This window comes from Cervus canadensis, chromosome 5 (genome assembly GCF_019320065.1).
Source record: "Cervus canadensis isolate Bull #8, Minnesota chromosome 5, ASM1932006v1, whole genome shotgun sequence".
Lineage (NCBI taxonomy): Eukaryota > Metazoa > Chordata > Mammalia > Artiodactyla > Cervidae > Cervus > Cervus canadensis.
In genome coordinates, this window is record NC_057390.1 from 68,675,024 (window position 1) to 68,699,430 (window position 24,407).

Sequence of the window (24,407 nt, forward strand, 5' to 3'; positions counted from 1 at the left end):
AACTTGCAATCCTCATGTCACTGGGAGCTTCCAACTCTACCCTTTCAACTTGCAGCCTTAGGGGCACTGACTGACTTGTCCAGGGTTGCAGGTCATTAGTGAAAAGTGGCAGGAACAGGATGAAGATGGTCTAAGTGGAATACCTATTATGAGAGGATTTCCTTCTTCACTGCAATAGGGAAGAGTTGGGGGAAATGATTTTGCAAGGAAAAAAGGGAATACATTAGGTTAGACCTGTTTTTCACAGAGGTATGTATTTAGAGAGCTCATCCAAGAGTAAGTGTAAGTAAAAAGGAATGCTAATATTTGTAAAGTGTTAGAATAGTGTTTGGCACATAACTAGAGCCATGTTAACTTTTTTTTTTTTTTTAAGAACTAGATCAAATCACTTAAGAATCTCAGGAGGAAAGGAGACTCGGAAACTTCATTTTTTAAATGGTTACTGTTAATGCTAATCACCTGGAGCACATGAAGTTGCTTCTTAATGGACATGAAACAGGCTCAAGCATGAGTGTTCTGTTTAAAGGTTTGTTTTTGTTTCTTACTGATAGCCTCTTTTAATTTCCCAGTGTCATAAGAGCTTCTTTCTGGTTGGAGGGGGAAAGAAGTGTATTCAGCTTTGAGCTGAACACCTCCACCACTTAGCGCTGAGTGGAATGTGTGTGCCCCTTGGCAGCAAACACTGCTTCTACTGAGGATGAGCTGCACTGAGTCGTGGGAATCTGTGTGTGACAGAGTCCCTGGTACTTGGGAAAATAATCTCTGATTTGTCTGAATAGCCTACGAAGAGTAACTGAAGTTCTCGAAAGGAGTAGAAGCATTCTAAATGGATACTCTCCAACCAACCAGGTCCTCCAGGTACCCAAGGGAGAACTCATCAGGGTCAGGGGTTTGAAGAGCCTGGGAAGGGTTAACATTAGGGGGACTGGAGACAGCTCAGTGCCCCAAACAGATGGTGTTATATCCAGTCCCATCCTTCTTCAAACAGTGCCCATGGCTATAAACTCCTATTTCTGTGGGAATCTACCTGCAAACCTCTCAGTGTGGCTCATCAGACTCTCGACTCTTGACAGTACAGAGCAGAAAGGTTCTGCTGGATCCAGTACATTCTCTGACCATGCTGCAGACACTGAACTGCCACTGCTACATTCAAGAAAGTAAGATTCTTCACTCTCCTCCCACCTGCCAAAGCTTGCCCCTCCTCAGGAACCAGCCCGAACCCCAGCTCTGTGGGCCTTTCTGACTCCAGGACACCTGGGCTGGTCTCTCTTCTGAGAACCAGCTTGCCACACATGCCTTAGAGTTACTCTCTGGGAGCTTAGATTTGTGTGACTTGTCTCTCCTATTGCCTTTGGATGCCCTGGAAGCCTGAAATAACTTTTTCCTTTTTATTAGAAAAGTGGGTTTGAAGTCAAGTGGTCCTGATACATGACTACAAGCGATGTGACTTTGGTCAAGCCACCTTTTCTAAGCATGTCTGCATCTGTAAATGGTTGGAAGTTTAGCATAGGATTAAATGAGGTGGAAAAATTCCTGCTTGTGCTAAGTTTCCAAAAAATGAGTTCTGTCTCCGTTTCCCATCTCTGAAACTTGCTAACAGCTCTTTTCCCAAAGCAGGTTCTTCCTGAACATTAGAGCAGTTTGGACCATCATGTGCCAATTCAATCTGTAGAAGTCATTGGATGCCTCACTATCTAAGAGGCCTCAAAGTTGAGGGTGATAACTACCTTGTTTGTCCTTATACTCCTACTGCACATGGTGCTTTGTACCCAGAGGGTGCTAAGTGAGCCTGTTGGATCCAGAAATTTCTCTAATGCTACTGAAGTTCATGGATTGGAAGAGTTCACACACTTCCCCAACCCCCCTAGCCCAGGGTTCCCCAGCCAAAGGGTGCCTCAGCGCCCCTGGCCTAGTCCAGCCTAAAAAATCCAGCGAGGTGGTCTCCCAGGGAGAGCAGGTTGTGGGGGTGGGCTGGGGTTGGAGGCTGGGGTGTGTGTGTGTGTGTGTGTGTGTGGTGCTCCTCTAAGGGATGGCAGCTGAGGTTCTGAGGATGCAGTGGTCACCTGAGCCCCTGAGGAGAGGACTGACCAGAGCAGAGGAGAATAAAGGCTTTCAGCAGGGGCTCCCAGACTCCTGGTCATGGACCAGTACCTTCTTGACTGGTGGCATTAAAGTACACAATAAATGTAATATGCCTGAATCATCCTGAAACCGTCCCCACCCCTCCACCCCCAACTATAGGAAAATTGTCTTCCATGAAATCAGTGGTCCCTGGTGCCAAGAAGGTTAGGGACCGCTGGCCTAGAGGAGAATGAACCTCACCATCAGGGCCCAGATGCTCAGCACTCCATTCCCCATGACTCATGCACCTGAATGGAGGAAGGAGGGCCAGACATGGATCAGTGGAGCACAGGCCTCAGCAGCACCGAGAGAATGGTGTGTTCCTGCCCAGAACCTCCAAGGGCCACCACTCTGAAAATTAGGGCCTGCCTGTTCCCCTGACCAGAAGAGGGGCTTGCCCAGCAAGGTGCTCTTGTATTTGAGAAACGCTTCTCATTTTCTAGAAGAAAGCTCTGCCTATTGGACTTAGCATCCTCTGCTAAACCCAGGATACACTCAAGGAAGCAAGAAGCAGAGGCAGCTCAGCTGCTTTATTAAGTCAGTGGAAAAGTAACTATACAGATTTGAGGTGCAAGAAGGGAGACCGGCTGATTGGGCCCCAACCCCTGCGGCCCCACCTCCATGCTAGATAGCTCCAGTCCAGTCCAGTGTCTGAAGCGTGGTCCCCACATGTGTGCATCTGAGCACAAGGCCTATCTGGATGCCCCAGAGCAGCAAGTAAGGGTGCAGCCTCTGTGGAGGGTACGAGATCCCATCCCCAGCAGCTGGGCCTGAGCAGAGGGCCCTAGAAGCGGCCCAGCACAGTGGCCAACAGAGCCATGCGGATGTACATGCCGTTCTCTGCCTGGCGGAAGTAGGCAGCTCGGGGATCTGAGTCCACCTCCACACTGCAAGAGAAGGAAGAGTTACTGCCCCGCCCAAGACAGCCTGAACTGGACTGAGTGCAGGCCCCCGCCCCCATGCCCCCAAGCACAGCCCCAGTCTTGATTCCAGATCACCTGATCTCATTGACACGGGGCATTGGGTGCATCACCACCATCTTCTTCTTGGCCCGGGTCATGATGTGCGGAGTGAGGATGAACTGGCCAAAGCACTGTGGGAAGGGAGGAGCCCCCGTAAGCACCTCAGGGCCGTGGTGGCTACACGGAGCCTGGGCCCCCACCGCCAGTCCCCGGAGGCAGTTATCACAACCGAGGGGCCCAGCCGTCCTGGCTGCTAGTCTGGAATGCCAGCAGCTACACCCCAGGCTGCTCCTCCCCGCTTCGCACTTACTGCTTCATACTCCTGGGTGGAGCCGAAGCGCTCCTTCTGGATGCGAGTCATGTAGAGCACGTCGGTGTCCGGCAGCGCCTCCTCGATGCTCTCAAATTCCTCCTAGACGGTGAGGCCCGGCCCGGGTGAACGTGGTGCCGGCACTGACCGTCCAAGCCAGGTCCCTCCCCACCCCTCCACGGGAGGCCTCCCAGGGCCTGACCTGCTTGGTGCCACGGGAGGCCACGAAGGCCCGCACATCAGGGGGCATGCGCAGGCTAGGGGGCGCCACGTAGCGCAGGCTGACGCGGTACTGGGTGAGCAGGCAGGCCAGCGAATGCACCGTGCGGCCATGCTTCAGGTCGCCCACCATCGTGATCTGCGCAGGGAGCGGGTGGGGGTGGGGGGCAGCCCGTCACCAGGAGGGCCCCAGACTGAGCACTCCCCCACCCCCATTTTGAAGCTTTCAGCCTCAGGACCAGAATGGAGGCCTCCTTGATACAACAGGCCCTGAAATGCAGAAACTGCTTCCCACCTGCCTCCCTCTCCAGACTGTCCCAGGGCAGGCCTCCGAGCCCCGCCTGCACCCTTACTGTCATGCCGTTGACCGTCCCAAGCTCCTCCCGGATGGTGAAGATGTCCAGCAAGGCCTGGGTAGGGTGCTCTCCAACCCCGTCCCCTGCGTTGATCACTGGCCTCCGGCAGTGCTTGGCTGCCAGCTGTGACACGGGGACAAGGAAGGAGAATTCTTTCTTCTGAGTCTCAGGGACCCCCACTCCCCGCCGCAGTCCCCTTCTCCTGGGTCCCCTCACCCATCTGGCCCCACCTGAGCCCTGCAGTTACAGGAAGTGTCTGTGGGCCCCGCCCAGTCGATCCTGCGCTGGCGCAGAGGCCGGCCTCACCTCCACTGCCCCGGGCTGGGGGTGCCGCAGCACGACGACGTCGGCGTAGCAGCTCATGGTCTGCACCGAGTCAGCCAAGGACTCGCCCTTCTGGACGGAGGACGTGGCTTCGGAGAAGCTGAGCACAGCGCCCCCGAGCCGGGCCATGGCTGCTGCAAAGGAGCTGCTGGTCCGTGTGCTCACCTCGTAGAACATGGAGGCCATCACCTTCCCCTGGGAGGCAAGATGCATGTGTGTGTGTATAGCTGTGTCCATTCCGGGGAGCACGTGGGCTGCTGCCTGCTTCATCAATGTGTGCTAGAGGGGTGCCGAGAAAACCCTTCCCCGAAGCCTCCCTGTGACCTGTTGGAGCCCGGGCATCTCCAACAATGTGTTCCTGTGAGCTAAAGGTCTGCCTCCAAAAAGCTACTGTTAAGAGTCTGAATGAGACGTTTGTTCTCTGGGAGAGGAAATACCCAGTTCTCTCCCACAAAGACATCAGTATCAACCAATGGACTGGGTTACTGTGCCCTTGTGCTGGCACTCAGGGCTCACAGGTCAGCTGCATACTGATCAGAAGAGGGCCACCACGGAAGCGGCCTAGAGCAGCAGGACCATCAGTGCAGGGCTTACCTATGGAGGGTGTGGACTCCCATGGGGGAACCCAAGGTGGGGGAGGGAGACCCCTCTGACTACTTATGGAGCCCTGCCCACTGGGCCTGCATCCTCAGCCCACAGCCCTGACCCTGACCTTGAGGATGTCCAGGCTCCGCTCCTTCTGTACCATCATGCGCAGCGTGTGTGCCACGTTGAACAGGTGAGACATCTGAGAAAGATCCCAAGTCAGCTGGAAAGGGTGTGGCCCCCAGGGCTCCTGGCCCCAGCTCTCCAGATCCTCACAGCTCCGGGTGGCCCCCTCCTCCCTCCCCCAGGCACCTGATCCTTGGTGAACTGCTGGACGGACAGGATATGTTGGCCCACTAGTGAGTGCAGCAGGGGTGAGGTCTGGGGGTGCAGCAGGCCAGGGGTCCCCAGGTTCTGGGGTGACGCCTGTCTAGGTACTGGTGGTGGAGGGTAGCAGATGCCATCAAGGGTTCCCATCAGCTCTGCAGAGTGAGGGGCGTGGCAGAAGAGTCTGGTCAGAGGGCTCCTCCTACCCAGGCCAGATCAGAGAGGTCCCCAAAGGTGAGCAAGCGTGTGCTCAGGGCAGTCTCTCACCTGGCTCAGCTGCCTTCCGGGAGGTCTTCTCCTTTGGCTCCTCAGCTACAAACAGGGTGACAAGACAGATGTAAACCTACACCTGGGGTGTGTGAAGAGCCCCGGCTTCCCGGGACTCTGGATCACAGTGTCTGTGTTAAACCAGCTCACACCACGGTAGCGGCAGGAGGTTAGCTGAGGGCAAGGGTGGCAGCCCTGGGCACGGACCCATGATTTCCCACGGGAGCTGTTGGGTGTGATCAGCAGTGCCCTCCCGGGACCCTCCCAGCTAGCAAAGGGATCCTAGGCAAGGGGGGCGGCCAGGCCCACAGCAACCGACAACCTGGATTTTACCCCACGCTCTGCTGCCCCATGGGGTCCCAGCTCCTGGGCGGAGGAACACAGCTGCCCATGACAAAAAAGGGCCTGTGAGAAGAGGCTGAGGGATGCCTACCTCACACTGGGTGGGCTGATTTAGGCACAGGGGGGCACAGGGGGTCAGATGAGGATTGGGGCAGTAGGAAGGATAAGGGAAATGGACAGAGGGACTGGAATAGCTCTGAGGCCAAAGAGCCCCCAAACTCGGGCCACCTGGGACACTATGGGGAAGAGGAACCTATCCCTACACGTGTCTAGGTTCAGGCGGCCCCACCCTCTGAGTCACAGGATCTTTCTCTTACCTGGCAAACCTGGGTCGGAGGCTCGGTGGATCCGGGGAGGTAGGTGGAAGCGGCCATCGGGGAGTGCTGGGCCGCTCCGGCGGGGCCTCTCCGGGGTCTGGAGAGACAACACCAGGTGGTGACATGACCCTCCTCAAGTTCAGTCCCTCAAGAAAAGCCAAACTGCCTCCTGTCCACTCCATCATGTCCCCTCAACCTGCTCTCTCACTGAGCTGCCCCCAGTGGGGGTGGGCCAATGGCCTTTTCGAGATTTCTCTCTGGTTGGGTTAATGGATTAGTATTTCCCGCAGGAAGCCTCCTAAATTGAGAGTTAATTTGCAGTAGACAGGGTAGGTGGTGAGGATTTTAACTGTTAAGTGATGAACCTTCCATTGCCCCTGAACCACCAATTAAAACGTTTGTGCTGTTTATAACTGCCCCTGACTATACCCCCATGCCCACCACCCAGCCCTGAAAATTACCGTGGTTAGCTCACTGGCAGCCGGGGCCGAGGGCGTGAGCTGCGGAACAGCACCCTGTGGCCACTTGCGGACGTCCTGTCCGTAGCCCGGTGGCACCAGCACCTGTGGACAGAAGGCAGGGAGGACAAGTGAGCCAGGCAGGCAAGAGGTGGAAGCTGACAAGCAGAAAAGATGCCCCGGGGACCTGTGCCTGGAGGGGTAGTGGGACCATGCAGACCTGCTGGGGTGGGAAGAGAACGGCACCCAGTAGGTCACGACTGCCCAGGCCTGGGCCACACACGTACCTGCCCGTCAATATAGGCCACCTCCCCGCGCAGGACCACACGGCGGACAGTGCCCTTCACCTTCTGCCCTTCAAAGGGTGTCCAGTGGGCCTTGGAGAAGGGCATGTGGCTGGGGACTGTCCATTCGTGCTCCAGATCCACCTGCCAGAGTCATGGGTCATGCTGGACACGGGCGCCATGTGCACCCTCTCCCAGGACTGGAGATGCCCACCCAACCCCTGGCCCCACCCCTCCACATAGATGTCCTCCTGAGGGGGGTCAGAAGAGCCCTGCCCGTCCCCAGCCCCACCCCACACCTCCACATAGGTGTCCTCCTGGGGGGGCAGGTGGAAGATGCGCCGAGGGTTGTGGTGCAGTCGCTGCAGCACGTCGTCCAGGCTGAGCCGGCCCTCGCTCACTGCCGTCAGCAGCAGGGGCAGCATGGTCTCCAGCCCTGGGAAGCCGGGGGGAGGCCGGGGCCCACACTTCTCCTCCACAGTGTGGGGGGCTGGGGGAGAGAGCACCACCCTCAGAACAGTGGCCTCCACGCCTGGGGAGTCACACACGCCACCAGGAAGGGCCTCGCTACCAACCCTGACTCTAGCTTTTCCTGGGAACCTGAAGACAGGGAAGCTGGGACTGCTGCCATCTTCAGGGCGCACACCTTCCACCCAGATTCTCTCATTTACTGTTTCCTTGTTTGCTCATTCGTTCTCTCAGTAAATACCTATCAAGCGCCTATGACAGACCAGGAACTTGGTTGGAGTCCCACCCAGACCAAGCCCAGGCACCATGGAGCCCAAGGTCCTGACCCAGATCCCCTGGGCCAGGGGGTACGTCCCGGGCCCTCTCACCATGGTCGGAGGCAAAGCAGTCAATGACGGCCATGTTCTCCCACAGGGCTTCTACGTCTTCCCGGGAGCCAAGCTCGGGCCGAACCTCCCCTTTCCCGGGCCCCAGACGCTCCAGGTCATCACGGCTCAGGAACAGATGGTGGGGTGCCACCTCACAGGTCACCGGCAGCCCCTGCGCCTTTGCCGCTTTAATCAGCAGGATCTGGGGGAGAGCAGGGAGACCTCGAGGAGGGGAGCGTCCCTCAAGGCCCTGACCTGCACAGTCCCCACAGCCAACCTCCCCTCCTAGAAAGTCATGGGGCAGGCGTGCTGAGCCGCCCCTGCCCCCAAGGACCATCCTGATCACCTGGAGTCACTGGGAAAGCCACTGGGGCGCCTCTGGGGCTCTCACCTCCTCCTTCCGTGCCACGTGACAGATGTGCACCGAGCGCTGGGTCAGCTGGGCCACCATGAGGATGGCTGCGACACTCTGCCGCTCAGCGTGGGCCACGATGGGGAGGTGGGAGGGCCATGTCTCGAAGTGCTGGGGACAGGAAGAAGGTTCCAGGACCCTGCAGTGCCCGAGCCCTTGCGGGGCTCCTGACTCGCACTGCCGAAGCCTGCTGTGAGGGGGCCCTCAAACCAGGGGTACTGGCTGGCTGGCCCCTCCCCCACCCACCCCCTACCTCCATCCACTGGACCACACTGTCCAGCCGCAGTTCAGAGAAGGTCTCGTTGAGGTAGAGCTTCAGCCCCGCAGCAGACCCAGCCACAGTGCCCAGGGTCCCTGCATTTTCTGATGAGGCTCCGAGGAATAAGGCATAGTCACAGCGGGCGCCGGCCTCTGCCAGCTGGAAGGGATACATTCGAGATAGGGCCCATCGGCACCTGTGCCAGTCTGGCTCCCATGGCCTGGCCCCTGGGGAGGGGGTAGAGGGAGCAGGGTACAGGGAGGTGGGGGATGTGGGTCACCAGGAAGCAGGACTGGGGCTCACCTTCTGCGCCAAGGCCAGGGCAGGGGCGTCGGTGATGGGGGGCCGGGTATTAGGCATGGCACACACCATGGTGACACCCCCGGCCAGGGCAGCAGCTGTGCCCGAGGCAAAGTCCTCCTTGTGTGTCCCCCCTGGTTCCCGCAGGTGCACATGGACGTCGATCAGTCCTGGGAGAACACACAGGCAGCAAGTTGGAGGGAGAGTCAGAGACTGAAGGGCATCAAGGTAGGAAAACAAGCAGCGACTGACACCAGTGAGAGGTGGAGAAGCTCTCAGTCAGGGGCATCGTGGATGGAGAATAAAGAGCTCAGAGTGAGGAAGATTCTGGGCCCTTCCCACTCTGAACAGTCCAGGGTGGAGTGGGCCCCATGGCTGTCCTTCACCGCAGCCCCTACTGGTGTCCAGGAGCCAGGTTCTCTCCTGAGATGCACTTACCAGGTAGCCGCACAAGCTTCTGGGAGGTCATGCAGTCAACGTGCACCTTCAAAGGAGGGGCTGGTCCAATCTGTCCCAGTGCCTACAGGTGAAAAATCAGGGTCAGCAAAGATTGAAGGGCAGCCTGGGAGCTGCAGATGGGGCTTGGGTTTTCCCATAAACCAGGCTTCTGCCTCTCTACATCTATCTTCTCTGTTTGCAGCCACAAAGCTTGATGACTAGCGAGGCCGCTCCATGCAGAGATTCCCCAGCCCCAGAGCATGCTCACTTCTGCCTCCTCCCTTGCTGACACTGGCTGCCCCAGTCCCAGTGCCCGGGGTCTCAGTTACCTCCACAAACAGTTTGGTGCACTTGATATCAATGATGAGGGGTACGGAGAAGTCAGCGGCCAGGCGCCGCGTGCGGTAGCCCTTGGTGACAAAGGAAGAAAGACGCCGGCCCCCGGCCCCACGCATAGACAGGTTAATCACTAGCTCAAAGTTTTTCTCAGCGAGCTGCTCCAAGATGCTTCGCTGTGGTGGGCACTCTCCATCCACTGCCTCTTCAAAATGCCAGTCCACAGCCGTCACCTGTGGCCCAGAGATAAGACCAGAGCAACCTAAGCCTGGTAGGGGGCCAGGGGGCCAGCCTGAAGGCAGGGGGAGGTGGCCCAGGAGCCCATGAGGAAGAAACGGAGGACCCACAGGAGGGGGACCAGGCCATTTCACTTTGCTGCAGGCAAAGCATTTTTCTTGACTGGAAAATCTCTACATTATGGTTACCAAGGATTCTGCAATATGGAGCTCCCACAATACACAGAGAGAGAATTATGGAAGGAAATATGCCAGAATGTTAACAGTGGTGGAGAGATCACGAGGGATTTTTTTCTCTCGTTTTCTGTATACTCTACTGTTCTACGTGGAACAGATGATTCATTTTACAATGATATGGAAAGCAGGGAAACAGGGAGAGAATCCCATGTACTCTCACATCTCAGGGTGGGCAGTGGCAGGGTTGGGTGGGAGGGGGAGGGGGCACCCCATACCTTGACGCCATGCTCTGTGTAGAAGTCAGCGGTGCCCAGGCTGGCGTAGAGGCTGTAGCCCAGGCTCTCCAGCAGCCTCACAGTTGGGAGCAACTCACTTTTGTTCTGAAGAAGGGAGGATGAGGTTGTGTTTCTCCTGTCTTCCACTTCAAGTTAGCCCTGGCCCAGGGAACCATGGCCATCTGTACCTGCCCCCTCTGACCTCTTCAGGGCCCACCCTACCCTCCACCCTACCACCCCCCGTGTGGGTTCTTACCTTATAGCTGCCAATGGTCAGCAAAATGTTCTTCTTGGGGATCTTAAAACCAGTGCTGAGCATGGCCTTAAGGTAGGCCTCGCAGCGGCTCTCCCCAAAGCCAGCCACTTCCCCGGTACTGGTCATCTCCACACCCAGCACCACGTCAGCCCCCGCCAGGCGGGAGAATGAGAACTGGGGCACCTGAGGGAGCATGAGGTGAGAGCAGCCCACATCCCTGCACCAGGAGGGGTGGCAATGATCCCCTCTCTTGGCCTTCTCCAGACAGGGCGAGCCTTCCCCAGACAGGGTGAGCCTTCCCTGTGCTGCCCTACATGAACCCGCCAATCGTTGGCTACTTCTCAAACATGCTTGCACTTCCCTTGGCCTCCACGAGGCTACTCCCTGGCCTTGGAATATTCCTCAACAAGCTCGGCAAATCTCAAATCTTGACTATACTCCAAGGCTCAGTCCAAACACCACCTCTTTTCTTGAACCTTCCCCGGTCACCCTCTATGGAAGTGGCACCTCCTTGAGCATTTCGTTTTGGTCTCTACTCTGCAGGTTTATCACACGCTACTCTAGAAACAAGCTGTTTGGGACCCGACTTCTCTTGCCTCCCATCACTAGAGTGGACGCTCCTCAGGGAGGAGGGCCATCTTATTGCCCTGACCACCCAGCAAGGCCTTGCCCACAGGAGGTGCTCGCTTTATACGGCAATGGACACACAGCTCAGGCAGCAGGTGAACTCCCTCCTATCTGCCTCCCTGCTGACTGCTAACCTGGGGCTTCAGTCTTCCTTACCTTCACCCCCACAACTCCAGAGCCAGTCATGAGTCCCACAGGCTCCACTTCTTCCCCCATGATGACCCGTGTCGCCAAGGCTACTAGGTCCACACCTAGTGTCTTGGAGACGAAGGGGAAGGAGCGAGACACACGCACGTTGCATTCAATGACTTTCAGCTGGTCGTCCTGGGCAGACAGATTGATCAGGCCTTCTGCAAGTGGGCTTATGACACCACCCCACTGAATCGGGTCTTCCCCTCACTCATCGTTCTGTGGATCATCAACCCAGGACAGGGGGCAGGTTGACTGTCATAAATATTGCGGGCCTGAGATGTGACCCCACCCCTCCAGCTCTCCTCCCCCTATGAGGGTTCCCCAGCACAGTGGCCAGCACAGAACAAAAAGGCGCCACAGTCCTCGGGTCCCTTTCTGTAGCCCCCTCTCACTACCTTGGCAATGAGCTGCAGATTGAAGGGTCCTGTGACCTGCAGCTCCTGGCCCACGGCATGCACAATGGCTTTGATCCGCTCCAGAGTTTTGGCAGTGATGTCCTGTGGTGGGGTCACCAGTGTGGCATCACCTGAATGCACACCTGCGTTCTCCACATGTTCAGAGATGGCGATAGCTGCCACCACACCATCACAAGCCACAGCATCCACGTCAATCTCCTAGTGGGGCAAGGTGCACAGGGCAAGATGGTGAACAGCAAGGGCCATTTCCTTCTCTCACTTGCCCCTGCAGGAAGCTTCCCTGCTTTTAAGAGCCCTGGCACAACCCATCCTTCCCAGATCAGAGACAGGGGAGTTGCCTCCGTGGCTGAAAGACTGCTTTCAGAGACTCATCTGCAGCCTCCCACCTTGGCCTCCTGGATGAACTTGGAGATGACCACAGGGTGCTCCTTGGAGACAGCTGCTGCACTGCTCAAGAAGCGCTCCAAGTCCCCATCGGTGTAGGCCACGTTCATAGCAGCACCGCTCAGCACATAGGAGGGGCGCACGACACAGGGGTACCCCACGGTCTGGCAGAACTGGCGAGCAGACTAAGGGCACAGGGAGCTTAGCTGTGTTGCACGCACTCACCCATGATGCCATCTGGCCTCCAGCCCCCACCCAGGCCTCAGCCCACCTCTAAGTCACTGAGCTCCCTCCACTGAGGCTGGCTGATACCAATGGTGTCGAGGAGCCGGGAGAACTTAAAACGGTTCTCAGCTGAGTCAATGGCTTCTGGGGAGGTGCCCAGAACCCGACACTGCTGCCGATGCAAAGCCATGGCCATGTTGTTGGGCAGCTGCCCGCCCATGGACAGGATCACACCTTCAGGGTTCTCCAGCTCATAGATGTCCATCACCACCTGCAGTAAAGGAGGAGAAACAGGTGGTGGTTAACAGATAGGGTCAGGGGCCTGAGCCTTCTTGCTCACTGCCCTTCATTCTTCACCCAAACCTCCTCAAACCTCACAAGTTCCAAAGAGTCTGAGGTTTGCCAGCCACTCCTACCTGACGGGCCACCCAGGCTCACAGGCAGCCTTAACCCGTCTCACCTCAAAAGAGATTTCATCAAAGTAGAGTCGGTCACACATGTCGTAGTCGGTGCTGACTGTCTCTGGGTTGTAGTTCACCATGATGGTCTTATACCCCATCTGCAATAGGAGGGGAAGGATATTCAGCAATCAGGTAGGTGGACAGCATGAGGAAAGGAAGCCCAAGTCCCTACTTCAGAGAGTACTGCCTTTGCTGTCTCTGAAATTGCTGTACAGGACGCCTGCCTCGGGAGGGAAGGTACTGGAAAAGTAGACACGGAGTTCTGGAGAGGAACCACATGTAGGGCACAGGACGGCCTAAGGGACCCCCAACCCCATTAAAGCCCTATGATAGATGTGAGGCGCAGCAATGAATAGAAAGTGCCAGGATCAAGTATGGGTGGAAGGCGGCTGCGGAAGCTGATCAGTACAGCAGAGGGAACCATATGAAAGACGAGCTTGGAGACCTTTCGGAGCTGCTGGATGCAGCCCACAGCACACCAGTCAAACTCGACGCTGGAGCCGATACGGTAGACGCCAGAGCCAAGGACCAGGACATGAGGTGTTCGAAAGCTGAGGTCATGGGTGGTGCCCCAGTATGTCAGGTACAAGTAATTTGTCTGGGCCGGCCACTCAGCTGCAACTGTGTCAATTTGCTTCACTGCTGGACAGATCCCTAGTTCCTGACGCAGCTTGCGAACAGCCAGCTCTGTGCTAAAGGAGAAGGGTCAAAAATATAGACCATGGGAGTGGGGAATGGCCCCAGCAGAGGGCAGAGATCCAAGAGAGGGATCAGAGAGGAAAATCCCAGGGATGAAGGGCAATGGCCTCCAACACCCCCCCTCCACACTTTTCCTCCTGAGGGCCCCTCAGGAGTACAAAGGTTCTCTGCTCCAGGTTCTCAGCCTGAGGTCCTCCCACCATCCCTGACCTGAGGACCGCGAGGGCAATCTGCTTGTCTGAGAAGCCAAGGCGCTTGGCCTGATGCAGCAGGTCTGGGGGCAAAGGTTGTCCACGATGTTGCTCCAGCAGCTGGGTGTGTGCTATGATCCGCTTCATCCGGTGCAAGAACCAGCGGTCGATGCGAGTGAGTTCATAAAGGCGATCCACTGAGTAGCCAGCCCACAGGGCTGCTGCCACCACGAAGATGCGCTTGTCTGTTGGAGTCTCCAACTCCTAATGGGGAGAGGGCAGACAAGCTAAGCTTCAGTTTCCTCACCTATAGAAACAAGTCTAATGATACATCCCCATAATAAAGAGAAATGAAACCACAGAATTCTCAGTAAAGTGAAAACACAGCAAAGTCCACTAGTGACTGGTGCTAGTATTACTGGTAACAAGCTTGGGGGCTGGGGACACAGAGAAGAAGCAGGGTACATTTTGAGTGCTGTCACGGGTAGGGGAGCCACTTACCATATCACTGACGGGCTTGACCGTGTGATCAAAGCCCACGCAGTTCTCATCCACCATGCGTAGAGCCTTCTGGAAGGCCTCCTCAAAAGAACGCCCAATGCCCATGACTTCACCTGGAGGAATATGATGTGAGGATTGAGGGCCAGGGGGCACTGATGATGCCCAGAATGTTGGTAGTTCTAGCAAAATTGTTGTCAAATCTCTGGGAGGTTCTCAAGCCCACAGTGGTGTTTCATTGAGAATCTTACACTTGCAGGTTTTTCTCCCTACCATTTTCATGCGGATACTGGAACAATCACAGAGGCCCAATCGCTGACGGTTATCCATTTATTTGGTTTCCTTTATTCACATTGTGATGATGTAATCTGGGATCTGGCTCATCCTTTAAAACTTTTTAAAAGTCTGGGTAGTAAGATAATCCCATTACTCTTTGAATCCACTCAGGGTTAATCATATTTCCAACTACCACTCTAGAGTACTTCTTCCAAATGTTTTATACAAGATTATAGTTTACATAAACATTTATCCTGCTTTTCCCCTCATTGTGAGCTTTTCCCACATTAGTGTGTGATTTTGTTACCAGCAGTTTAACTCTTGTGTGATTTACCATAAAGTGACTGCTCACTCACTGAAGGACATTTAGCTTTGAAGTGTTCATCGCTGTAAATAAGGTGGTAATGCTGTCTGGGATTTAGTTTATCTCCTGAGGATATATTTTCAGAAGTGCATAGGCAATACGCAAGGTAAGTTTTCTGGCCCTTGATAAATATTAATTGCTTTGTAGAAGTTTGTGCTTTATAATACAAAGTATTGGGTTGGCCAAAATGTTTGTTTAGCGTTTTCCATAAGCTATTATAAAAATGCTGAATGAAGCTTTTGGCCAACCCAATATAAATTTAACCAATCTTTTAAGAAGAGTGTATAATCATTTAAAACAACTTTTGCCAACAAGTAAAAATAATTCTCTCATTTTAACTAGATTTCTTCTAACTACTATTAAGAGGAAACTTCCCCCCTACACCCAGGCCTGCTTATTGATTTCCTCATCAATAAAGTTTGTTCATGTCCTCTGACAATTTACCCTAGAGTCTTCAAATATCTCTTACCAAATGTATTTTTCTATTTACAATTCTAATATGTTTCTTTAAAAAAATTTTCAAAAACATCAAGCTGGTACTGGTAGTGTTAAGGAAGAGGATGAGCAATTTTGTTCAATTTCTTTGTAATGTGGTTATATTATAAAAGTTTTTACCCTGGGTAAAAGAGAAACCCAATACACTGACATGCAAGCCTAGAAAAATCCTAGAATCATATAAATCCCCAAATTAATGTCTGTGTGATAAGATTATAGGTGATTTCTTTGGTAAAACTACCTTTTCTAATTTCTCAATGATTCACGCATCTTACTTGTATAATAAAAGTTACAAAAAGTTATGAAAGAAGATCAAATTACAAGAATACTCAGATGTAAAATACTTAAATCTCTCATCTAGGAATCAATCTTTTTGATTGTCCTATTTTCAATCCACTTCTCTTAGCTACAATTTATGGCTTCGTTCCCATGTTTATTATAATTTTCACATAACAGAAATTCATCTCCAGAAGGAACAACTTGGCAGTTTTGTAAGATTTCTAAAAATCAAGTAATATCTGAGCTTAGACTTACAAGTTTAAAGGCTACTATTGCTGTTAATGGAAATTTGGAGCACAGTAAAAAGCTATTATCCTTAGCTGGTAGCAGCTTGGTACGTGCACATGCTTGTTTTAGTAGAAATGTTGTGGAGGACAAACTAAGGGAACTTAAAGAAAGGGTCACTGTAAGGAAGCGTACTAACTCAATTACAGCATTCTTAACACTGCCGAGAGGCTGACCATCATATCCATTCATTACTAATTGTCTCTGTTTCTATGAAATTTCTCTTACATCCTGCTCTGATCTTAAACATTGTATTGAAAAACATTTGAGGGATTTCCCCAGTGGTCCAGTAGTTAAGACTCCATGCTCCCAATGCAGGGGGCCTTGGTTTGACCCCTGGTCAGGGAACTAGAGATCCCATGTGATGCAACAGAGTTTGCATGCTACAACTAAAGAAAGACCCTGCATGCTGCAACTAAGACCCAGCACCATCAGATCAATTAATTATTATTATTTTTTTAAATTTAATTTAGTGACCATGGCAGGAAGTGCCCAGAGGAGATACACTTGGCATGGCTGCCACTGACTTGGCCTTAGAAGAGTTCACAGTAAACAGCAGTCATTTCCTTGAAACATCGGTATTTAAAAAGCATGGAGAACAAATTGTCACTGGCCTTAACAGCCTGGGGATGAGGCCAAAGGCAAAATGCTATGAAACACTGTGAGTGGAGTTTCATTGAACTGGTCTCACCCATGACAGGTAACACAGTGTAACAGAGGAACATGCAACTAGCAACAGATCCAGTTTTCAGCTCTTGGCTCTGCCCTCTACTCAGCCAGACACTTTCCTTCTGTGGGTACCTGCTTACTCATTTGTAACACAAGAGTTAAGAGTCTGATGGCTATCACCCCATTCCAAGATTTCTGACATGCCATCTGGGGAGTGGAGGCAGCGTGTGTATGGATTTCCAGATGCCTTGGATCCTCGCCCCTGGGGAGAACCGCTATCTTAGTTGGAAATGTCCCTATTAGTTCTGAGAAACCGCTCACAAGAAGCTGCTCATACAAGAGCTGAAAGGACATGCCAGGGAGCTGACTCTATGACAGTCTAGGTTCTTGGGACGTGTGGGACCCTGTGAGGTGATCTGGGGAGGGGTCTCTTGGGATGTGTCTCTCACCCACGCTCTTCATGCAGCTCCCAATCTTTGTGCTGACGCGGAGGAACTTGCTGAGGTCCCAGCGAGGAATCTTCACCACACAGTAATCCAGACTGGGTTCAAAGGCTGCTGTTCCGCCTGTCACCGAATTCCTGAGGGCCATCAGATGGGGTTGCCAGGAGGACAGAGCAGGAGATGTAAATGGTGAGCTTGCAGAGAGCGTTCTCCTACCCACACCCAGGCCAATGTCCTTTTCCTATTCCTTGTCCCATAAACGTTTTTATTTTTTCCAACTCCCACGATCTCACCCCCACCCCCCACCCCATCTCTTCCCAATGCCTGTACCTGAGTTCTGGCAGAGGGATGCCTAAAGCCAGCTTGGCTGCCACATAGGCCAGTGGGTAGCCTGTGGCCTTACTGGCTAGGGCAGAGCTGCGAGAGAGCCTGGCATTCACTTCAATGATGTAGTACTGCAAAGCCAAAGAACAAAGACAGAGTGACTAGATAACTGGCCTAGCAGGCCTCAGAAAGGAGAGGTCTCAGAAAGGCAGGACAATAAAGCCCCAATCCTATCAAAAATAATCCTAGCTTCTGCTCCAGGGTCTGGAGGGTTAAAAGGCTTCTTGGCCTAGAGGCCCCCAAATTACAGATGGTGCTCCAGCAGCTAGAGTATCAGCCCCACGGCCTGGAGTCTCACCTGCTCAGACTCAGGGTTCAGGGCGTACTGCACGTTGCACTCCCCGACGATTCCGAGGTGCTGAGTCACCTTGATGGCTGTCTGCCTCAGTAGCTGGTACTCCCTGTCATTTAGCGTCTGGCTTGGAGCCACCACGATGGACTCCCCGGTGTGGATACCCAGCGGGTCTAGGTTCTCCATGTTACACACCTGTGAAGGGAGGGGCCCATGAGGTCACTGCCATAGGGAGTAAGGAGGGGCAGGAGGCTGCATCCCAGTGTCCTGTTGCCTCTGGAGACGCGCTCATCCTGGGTGTGAGGACACCGAACTCTCAAAGACCTCAGGGCTCTTACAACAGCTCACGCTGCCTTACACGACTGCCTCTCCCCCATCACTCACCGTGACACAGTTGCCATAGGCGTCTCTCACCACCTCATACTCAATCTCCTTCCATCCTTTCAGGGACTTGTCTACCAGCACTTGGCTGGTATGGGCAAAAGCTGGGGCCACGAGAGCAGACAGCTCCTCTTTGTTAGAGGCAAAGCCAGAGCCCAGGCCACCCAAGGCATAGGCTGCACGCACCAGCACAGGGTACCCCAGTCTCTCAGCAGCTGCCTGGGCCTGCAATGAGCACAGATGAATAAACAGATTAGGTCTTGACTGCGTGTTGTGCAGAGGGCTCCTGGGCCCAGAGAAAATATGCTGTCAAGGAAACGCCGCCTGTCTACCCCCACCAGCCCTTGAACCTGCTCAAGAGAATTCGCTGCCTCGCTGGGGGCCACGTGCTCTCCGATCTCTGCCATCCTGGAGGCGAAGGCACGCCGATCCTCAGTCAACTCAATGGTCTCCACAGGTGTGCCCAGGACCCGGACTCCGTACCGAGCGAGCACCCCAGCCTTGGTCAGCTCCACACCACAGTTCAGAGCTGTTTGGCCCCCAAAAGTCAGTAACACACCATCTGGGCGCTCATTACGTATCACCTGGGGGAGGAGGGAGGAGTAACAGGCATTGAGACCCTGGGGTTAGGGAGCGGATCACAGAATTGACACAGGATCGCCTGGCCCATGTGGATCCTCTCTGCAGTCCAGCCTCGCCTGAGTCATACCTGGGTTACGTAGTGAGGTGTTATGGGGAGGAAATAGACCTTGTCTGCCAGCCCCTGTGAGGTCTGCACGGTAGCGATGTTAGGGTTGATCAGCAATGTCTGAATGTTTTCCTCCTTCAGGGCCTTGATCGCCTAAGGGGATAAAGGTGGCATATCAGCCTTGACTAGAGAAGCAAGACTTTTGGTCTCAGACCAGCATTTCTCTTCCTCTTCTCCCTTTCCTGGACTCAGTCTCTAATAACTCACTTCTCACCTTTCTGTGTATTCCCCAGTTCGCTTGGGTCACTTCTTCCCTACAACCAGTGTTCATGCCTAAGCCCTATTCATCCTGAAGGCCACACACCCAGAGAGGCAGCAATGGACGCACTTTACCTGAGAGCCTGAGTAGTCAAACTCGCCAGCCTGGCCGATGGAGAGGCCCCCTGAGCCCAGAATCAGAACCTTTCGTGGTGCTGTAAGCCCAGAGCCTGGGGTGGGAATCCCAGGGAGACAGAGGCGCTCAGCCAGCCGCTCTCGAACTATGGAGGCAAAGAAAGACAATACATTAGAGTTGAACAAGACCTGAGAGATCATCTAGATTAACCCCTCACTTTATGGAAGAAACCAGAACAAGTCATGCCTCTAATGAGTGGCAGAGGCAGGACCAGAAACCCAGACTTGTGACTCTGGAGTTCCTTTGAATGGAAGAAGCATGAATGAACCACTTTGGCTTGGTTGCCTTCCCACCCCTCCCGCCTAACCTCCCAACACCTCTCAGATTCCTGAGGCACATTCATCTTATGCCTACCCTGGAGCCTGTTCTTAGAGCCCCAACCTATATCTGCTCAAGTGCTTACCTGTCTGGCCCCCAGGGTTCCCAGCTGTAGCTTCTTTCACAGTTTCCAGAAAAATGTCAAAAAGAAGTTCCATATCTGAAGGGCCAGCTTGATGCTCTGGGTGAAACTGGACACTGTTGAAGAGAGGGGATCGTGAAAACTGCCATTGTCACTGGTGGTCTCAAAGGTGGGTAGTGGGAAGGCTGACTGGGGCCCACTGCTGTGATTTCTTTTTTGATCTTTAAGTCTCAGTGGGCTTCAGAGCTGCAGAGATCCAGGCATTGTGCCAGAACCATGTGGGCTCACCTGAAGAAGGGCAGGCTCTCATGTACGATGCCTTCGTTGGAGTGATCATTGGCATTGGTGAAGAGAGGAAGCCAGCTTGCTGGCAGTGAGTCTGTTTCCACAGCAAATCCATGGTTCTGGGATGTTAGAAAGCAGCGCCCGGAGCCCACCAGCAAGCATGGCTGGTTATGGCCTCGGTTCCCGTATCTGGAGGCAGAAACATCCTGAGTCACAGGCCCCTCTCACCCTCCCTTCACTCCTGCACCAAACCCAGCTCTGGCTGATCTCATGATTCTCACCAGCCCCCAGTCCAATTTCAACACTAATAAACACCAACTCTATTCTATTCTCATTCCCAAGACTCCCCATCCCTTGTGTCCCCACCTCATCTTGTAAGTCTTGGCCCCAATGGCTAAGGCCAACAGCTGGTGTCCCAGACAGATCCCGAAGATAGGTCGGGGGTTTGGTTCAGATAAAACACGGTTCAGTGTGGATACCAAGCTGGGATAGGAGGCAGGGTCACCAGGGCCATTACTCAGGAAGAGACCCTCATACTCTGGAGTGGGCAGAAAAGATGATATTAAAATCCATAATTCAACTAGAGAGACACACCATCAGAGCAAAAGCCCTTTTCTCCCCCTTCTTCTCTGGAACTCACGTTGACTTTCAGCAGCTGGACCGAGGGCCAGATCTTCCACCCATGCTGCTTGCCTGAGGTCTTCGTACAGACCCAAGCTACTCACCTTGACTGTCTAACGCGTGGTCCCAGGGTACCACAGTGACCTCTGCCCCACGCTGGCACAAGCATCGGACCTGATTGTACTTGAGGCCACAGTCCAAAGCAAGGATCCGAGGGGTACCCCCTGCATTGAATACCCGTGGAACCTGAGGAGTAAATGGTTGACAGCTGTGAACAGTAGGTATAATATGCACACAACCTGTACTCTAGAGGCCTTTTCCAGTTCTCCCTCAAGTGTTTACAACCAGTCTGGACACAGTGTAACTACTGTGCTTAGCATGAAACACTCTTCCACTCTATCTCTATACCTTAGTGGAGACCTCCGGCACCAGCGGGCGGGCATTGGGGTCCAAGAAGGGCAGGGTTGAAGGTTCTGTCCCATCCTGGACCAACTTGCCCAGCAGAGACCCTTGCTCTCGCAGCTTCTTAGTCAGCTCCCGAGTGTCCACTCCTGTTGAAACAGCAGACTCTGAGAGATCACTTCCCCAGTGCAGTCATACAGGAAGTTAAGACTTCAATTCTAGAGCCTGAGTCACCCACAGCTGTCCTCTGGGCATCAAAATCCTGGGCTGTCCTTCCAGAACGACCCCACCATGAAGTATTCTTGCCTCCAAGTATCACATTTGAATTGAACCACCACCCCAGATTTGTTTACAGAAGGTAATACCAAGGGACAAAAGAACATGCTAAATGACAATACAGGAATATTATCAAACAGGTTTAAAAAAAAAAATTTAGAAAACTGGAAAAATTTTAAACACTCCCTGGATATTTGATATTAAGGAATTACTGTTAATTTTTTAAAGGTATGGCAGTGTTATTGTCATCATGTTTTTACAAGGGGTTCTTTTTTCATAGATATTGAGCTCTCGGAAGATGAAACAATATCATATCTGAGATTTGCTCCAAAATAATCCAGAAGTTGTAGTAGTGGTGATGAAATAAGTTTAGCCCTCAATTGAGGAAACTGGGGATTCATTATCTTATTCTCTCCTTTTGCATGCTTAAAATTTCCCATCTGAGTGAGAGCTCAGTTCCTTCCCCCAGTCTAAACCTTTCAAATCAGGTATATTCTATCACAAGCCTGGACTCAAGTCCCAAGGGTCCACAGAGAACTTCTCTTAATCCTTTCCACCTGGGTACCTATGTTCCCCCAGACACAGCAATGCCTGCACCATACCTTGCAGGCCGGGTATGCCATGCCGTTGCAGCCACTCGTGCAGAGTGCAGGTGGCACTCCAGTGGCTGGGCGTGGGACAGCACTCTCCCACCACCAGTCCTGCCACGTGGATCCCCGAGGATTCAAACCACTGTCGATGGAAGGAGGAGACGGTGAGGAGCCCAGGGCCACATAACTCCCCGAGCCATCTTTTCCCATTGGAGGGCCATGGACCCTGTACTTCAGCCACAGTGAATGACCTGTCATTCCTTTAACAAGCCAAGTACCTCATGCTTCTGCCTTTTATCACCAATGCTGCCTCCCACGTGAAACACTGAACACATGGGCCTGGGGGGCCTGATGGCACTGATATGACAGTGATAACTGAAAGGACATTTTCCTTTTCCCTCCCTTTTTTTAAATCTCCTTTTCCATGAAGTCACCCCTATTCTCACCTACTGCAGCTGTGCCTCCTTAGAATTCATCTAAGTTCACTTTTACTTCCACTTGTCTTGCTATTTACATTGTATTACCAATGTGTTCATTTTTCTTCATCAGAGAATTCTGAACTCAAGAGCAAGATACCTGACATGTGATAGTAGTTAATGAAGTTTACAGAGGGCCCACTTCACGCCAGGTATTATAACAGATGCTGGGGGGCAAGCATGAGCACGAATAGACAAGGTCTTGTCTTCAGGATGTTAATTTGCTACTCAGGGAAGCAGAAAATTAAGGTAGTGTAGATACCAAGATCATATTCTCAGAGTGTGATAAAAACAGTACAGAACAGGAAGGGGCATAGCACCTTACTCAATAAAAATAAAGGCTCAGGGTAGAATATTAGGCATGATTATTACACCCCCTCCATAAGGGGTTATCATTTTTAAAAGTAACATATTTGTTACTCAATACATAAGCTTATAATAACTAAGAGAAACAGGCTGTTTATTGGGGAGGAAGTGGCATATTTAAATTACATCTGCTTACTGGTAGAAGGTTTAAGAAAGATGAATGTTGAGACTGTTCTTTAGGGATGTGAAGGCTAGTCTGGCAGAACCCTCCATGGCTAGATGGTCGAATCTGCACTTGGACATACATTTATGGCATATATGCTGCAAAAGCATCAGTGGTGGGTTTGTGGCTCCTGGAGGCTCTACTCATCTTGGTTCTGTCAGGGCCTCAACTTTGCAAGTGTATAAACTCAACTTTGACATTGTATCTAGAGTTGACAAAGCTGAAGACTGACATAAATTAACCAAGATAATGCATCATAAACTAGAACACAGTGAATTCATAGGTCGTGATGAGGAGTGGTTCTTTCCGGAATAACAGGCATGTCTTTTACCTAGAGTGTCTTCTCCCAAGTGTCAGGGTGAGTGGTGAAAGCATATGAGGAATTAAAGGCTCAGTAAGCCTAGTATCAGAATAAAATGAGTTTTGAGGAATACTGCATTGAGGATAGGTGACTATGATGAACTTGTGTTGGTTTTTTTTTTTTTACTTGAACTCTCAGAGGGCAACTTAGTTTCCAAACAGAAGAGGAACAGGAAAAACTTCACTGAGAAGGACACTGTTTTCTTATCTACATGTTAAGAACTCTACTGAAAAGTGGTAAAAAATGAGGCAAGGTAAGTAAAGCAGGTTTAGATGATAATCAGCTTAATTGGTTTGGTAGGGAAACTCGGACTTACTATCATTGAGAAGGGTGTGACCCTGTATTCCAATTTCTTTCCCATTAAATTATACACTCTTAAAGCTTAACTCTCATCACAAAAAACTTATCGGAGCTCAGACTCTGGCTTGGTCCAGCACTTTGTGCCTCTCAAGGCACCTAACAAGTCGCACACAGGGCCTGTCTAGCACTTCAGTGTGTATCAGCTTTCTCCAGAATGACTAGCGGAATGGCAGTGTCTTCACTAACAGTTAATAGCTACTGATTCGAAAAGGAGTGTAGAACAAGCATTGGCGTTGGCTACCTTGCTGAGCCCGAACTCATCCACTTCATCTGGGGGGATGCCGTAGTTACCAATCAGGGGGTATGTCAGCACTAAGATCTGTGCTTTGTAGGAAGGGTCAGTCAGGGCCTCGGGGTAGCCGACCATACCGGTTTGAAACACTGCAAGAAAGAGGCAGAGCTGGGGCATCCTTCGGAGCACTGCCCGGAGCGATGAGAATGCCCCTGGGCCGTAGGGATACGGGGAGGTGGGGGGGAGCGGGCTAGGGAATGGCGGGGGAGGGGGTGTACAGGCGGGAAAATGGCGGGGTCTGAGCAGAGCAGGCTGGGCAGAGAGGGGCATCAGAGAGACAGATGAGGTCGGCAGCCAGCCCGGACTTGCTTACCCACTTCCCCGGCAGTCGACACAGCGGCCCCAAAGGGCTGGCCCCGCAGGACCGACCCGTCCTCCAACACCAGGGCGGCCATGGGAACGGAGCTCAGAGGCGGGGTGATCACAGAGAAGAGGGAAATCGCAGCAAGCCCCGGTCGATGCTAGAACCACCAGAGGACTGCGCGCCCAGAGTCGATCCACGTGGCTCGCCGCGCCGCTGTCTAGAGCCAAGCGCTGTGTAAGCCGCGCAGGAGCCCAGGCGTTCTGGACCGCGGCAGACTGCGGCGGCGCAAGCAGCTGGCGGCGTGAGGGGCGGGGCCGGGAGCGTGAGGGGCGGGGCCAGGGCGGCTAGCGGGTTGGGTCACCTCTTACCAAACGCGAAGGTAAGGGAAACCTGTGAAAACCAACTCTCCCC

General features: G+C 52.9%; 1 protein-coding gene and 1 long non-coding RNA gene across 3 annotated transcripts; one reads left to right on the plus strand and one right to left on the minus strand.

Annotated features, from left to right (window-relative positions):
* The first annotated feature begins 390 nt into the window (after positions 1 to 390).
* Positions 391 to 1,511, plus strand: LOC122441953. The gene is made up of 3 exons (XR_006269510.1): positions 391 to 526; positions 780 to 858; positions 989 to 1,511. It is a non-coding gene; the product is annotated as an uncharacterized LOC122441953 (long non-coding RNA).
* A 1,125-nt stretch (positions 1,512 to 2,636) lies between these two features.
* LOC122441948 (CAD protein) lies at positions 2,637 to 24,299 on the minus strand. Of its 2 annotated transcripts, XM_043469102.1 has the most exons (45): positions 24,006 to 24,299; positions 23,642 to 23,781; positions 21,687 to 21,816; positions 20,815 to 20,957; positions 20,511 to 20,652; positions 20,152 to 20,323; positions 19,789 to 19,974; positions 19,504 to 19,616; positions 19,040 to 19,185; positions 18,668 to 18,799; positions 18,309 to 18,542; positions 17,962 to 18,183; positions 17,584 to 17,772; positions 17,232 to 17,356; positions 16,908 to 17,038; positions 14,094 to 14,206; positions 13,612 to 13,856; positions 13,148 to 13,394; positions 12,702 to 12,800; positions 12,288 to 12,512; positions 12,019 to 12,201; positions 11,612 to 11,830; positions 11,181 to 11,348; positions 10,398 to 10,580; positions 10,142 to 10,246; positions 9,447 to 9,686; positions 9,118 to 9,199; positions 8,683 to 8,849; positions 8,374 to 8,538; positions 8,100 to 8,231; positions 7,709 to 7,910; positions 7,172 to 7,362; positions 6,876 to 7,016; positions 6,592 to 6,693; positions 6,131 to 6,227; positions 5,805 to 5,855; positions 5,472 to 5,516; positions 5,190 to 5,359; positions 5,005 to 5,079; positions 4,275 to 4,487; positions 3,966 to 4,091; positions 3,596 to 3,751; positions 3,394 to 3,495; positions 3,120 to 3,214; positions 2,637 to 3,008 (listed from the first exon to the last, which is right to left on the minus strand). In XM_043469102.1, the coding sequence occupies exons 1-45, from the start codon at positions 24,085 to 24,087 to the stop codon at positions 2,906 to 2,908; spliced, it is 6,729 nt and encodes a 2,242-aa protein (XP_043325037.1). In that variant the 5' UTR covers positions 24,088 to 24,299; the 3' UTR covers positions 2,637 to 2,905. The 2 variants fall into 2 exon arrangements, with proteins under 2 accessions (XP_043325037.1, XP_043325038.1); XM_043469103.1 differs by lacking the exon at positions 5,805 to 5,855.
* Between the last annotated feature and the right edge of the window lie 108 nt (positions 24,300 to 24,407).

Excerpts from the sequence above, each read along its gene's own strand:
- LOC122441948 (XM_043469102.1), bottom strand. The coding sequence starts at position 24,087 with ATGGCCGCCCTGGTGTTGGAGGACGGGTCGGTCCTGCGGGGCCAGCCC. Across the intron at positions 21,817-23,641 it reads ATGAGTTCGGGCTCAGCAAG|TGGTTTGAATCCTCGGGGAT; the intron begins GTAGCCAACGCC and ends TTCCATCGACAG. Across the intron at positions 4,488-5,004 it reads GGAGCCTGGACATCCTCAAG|GGGAAGGTGATGGCCTCCAT; the intron begins GTCAGGGTCAGG and ends CTTGCCTCCCAG.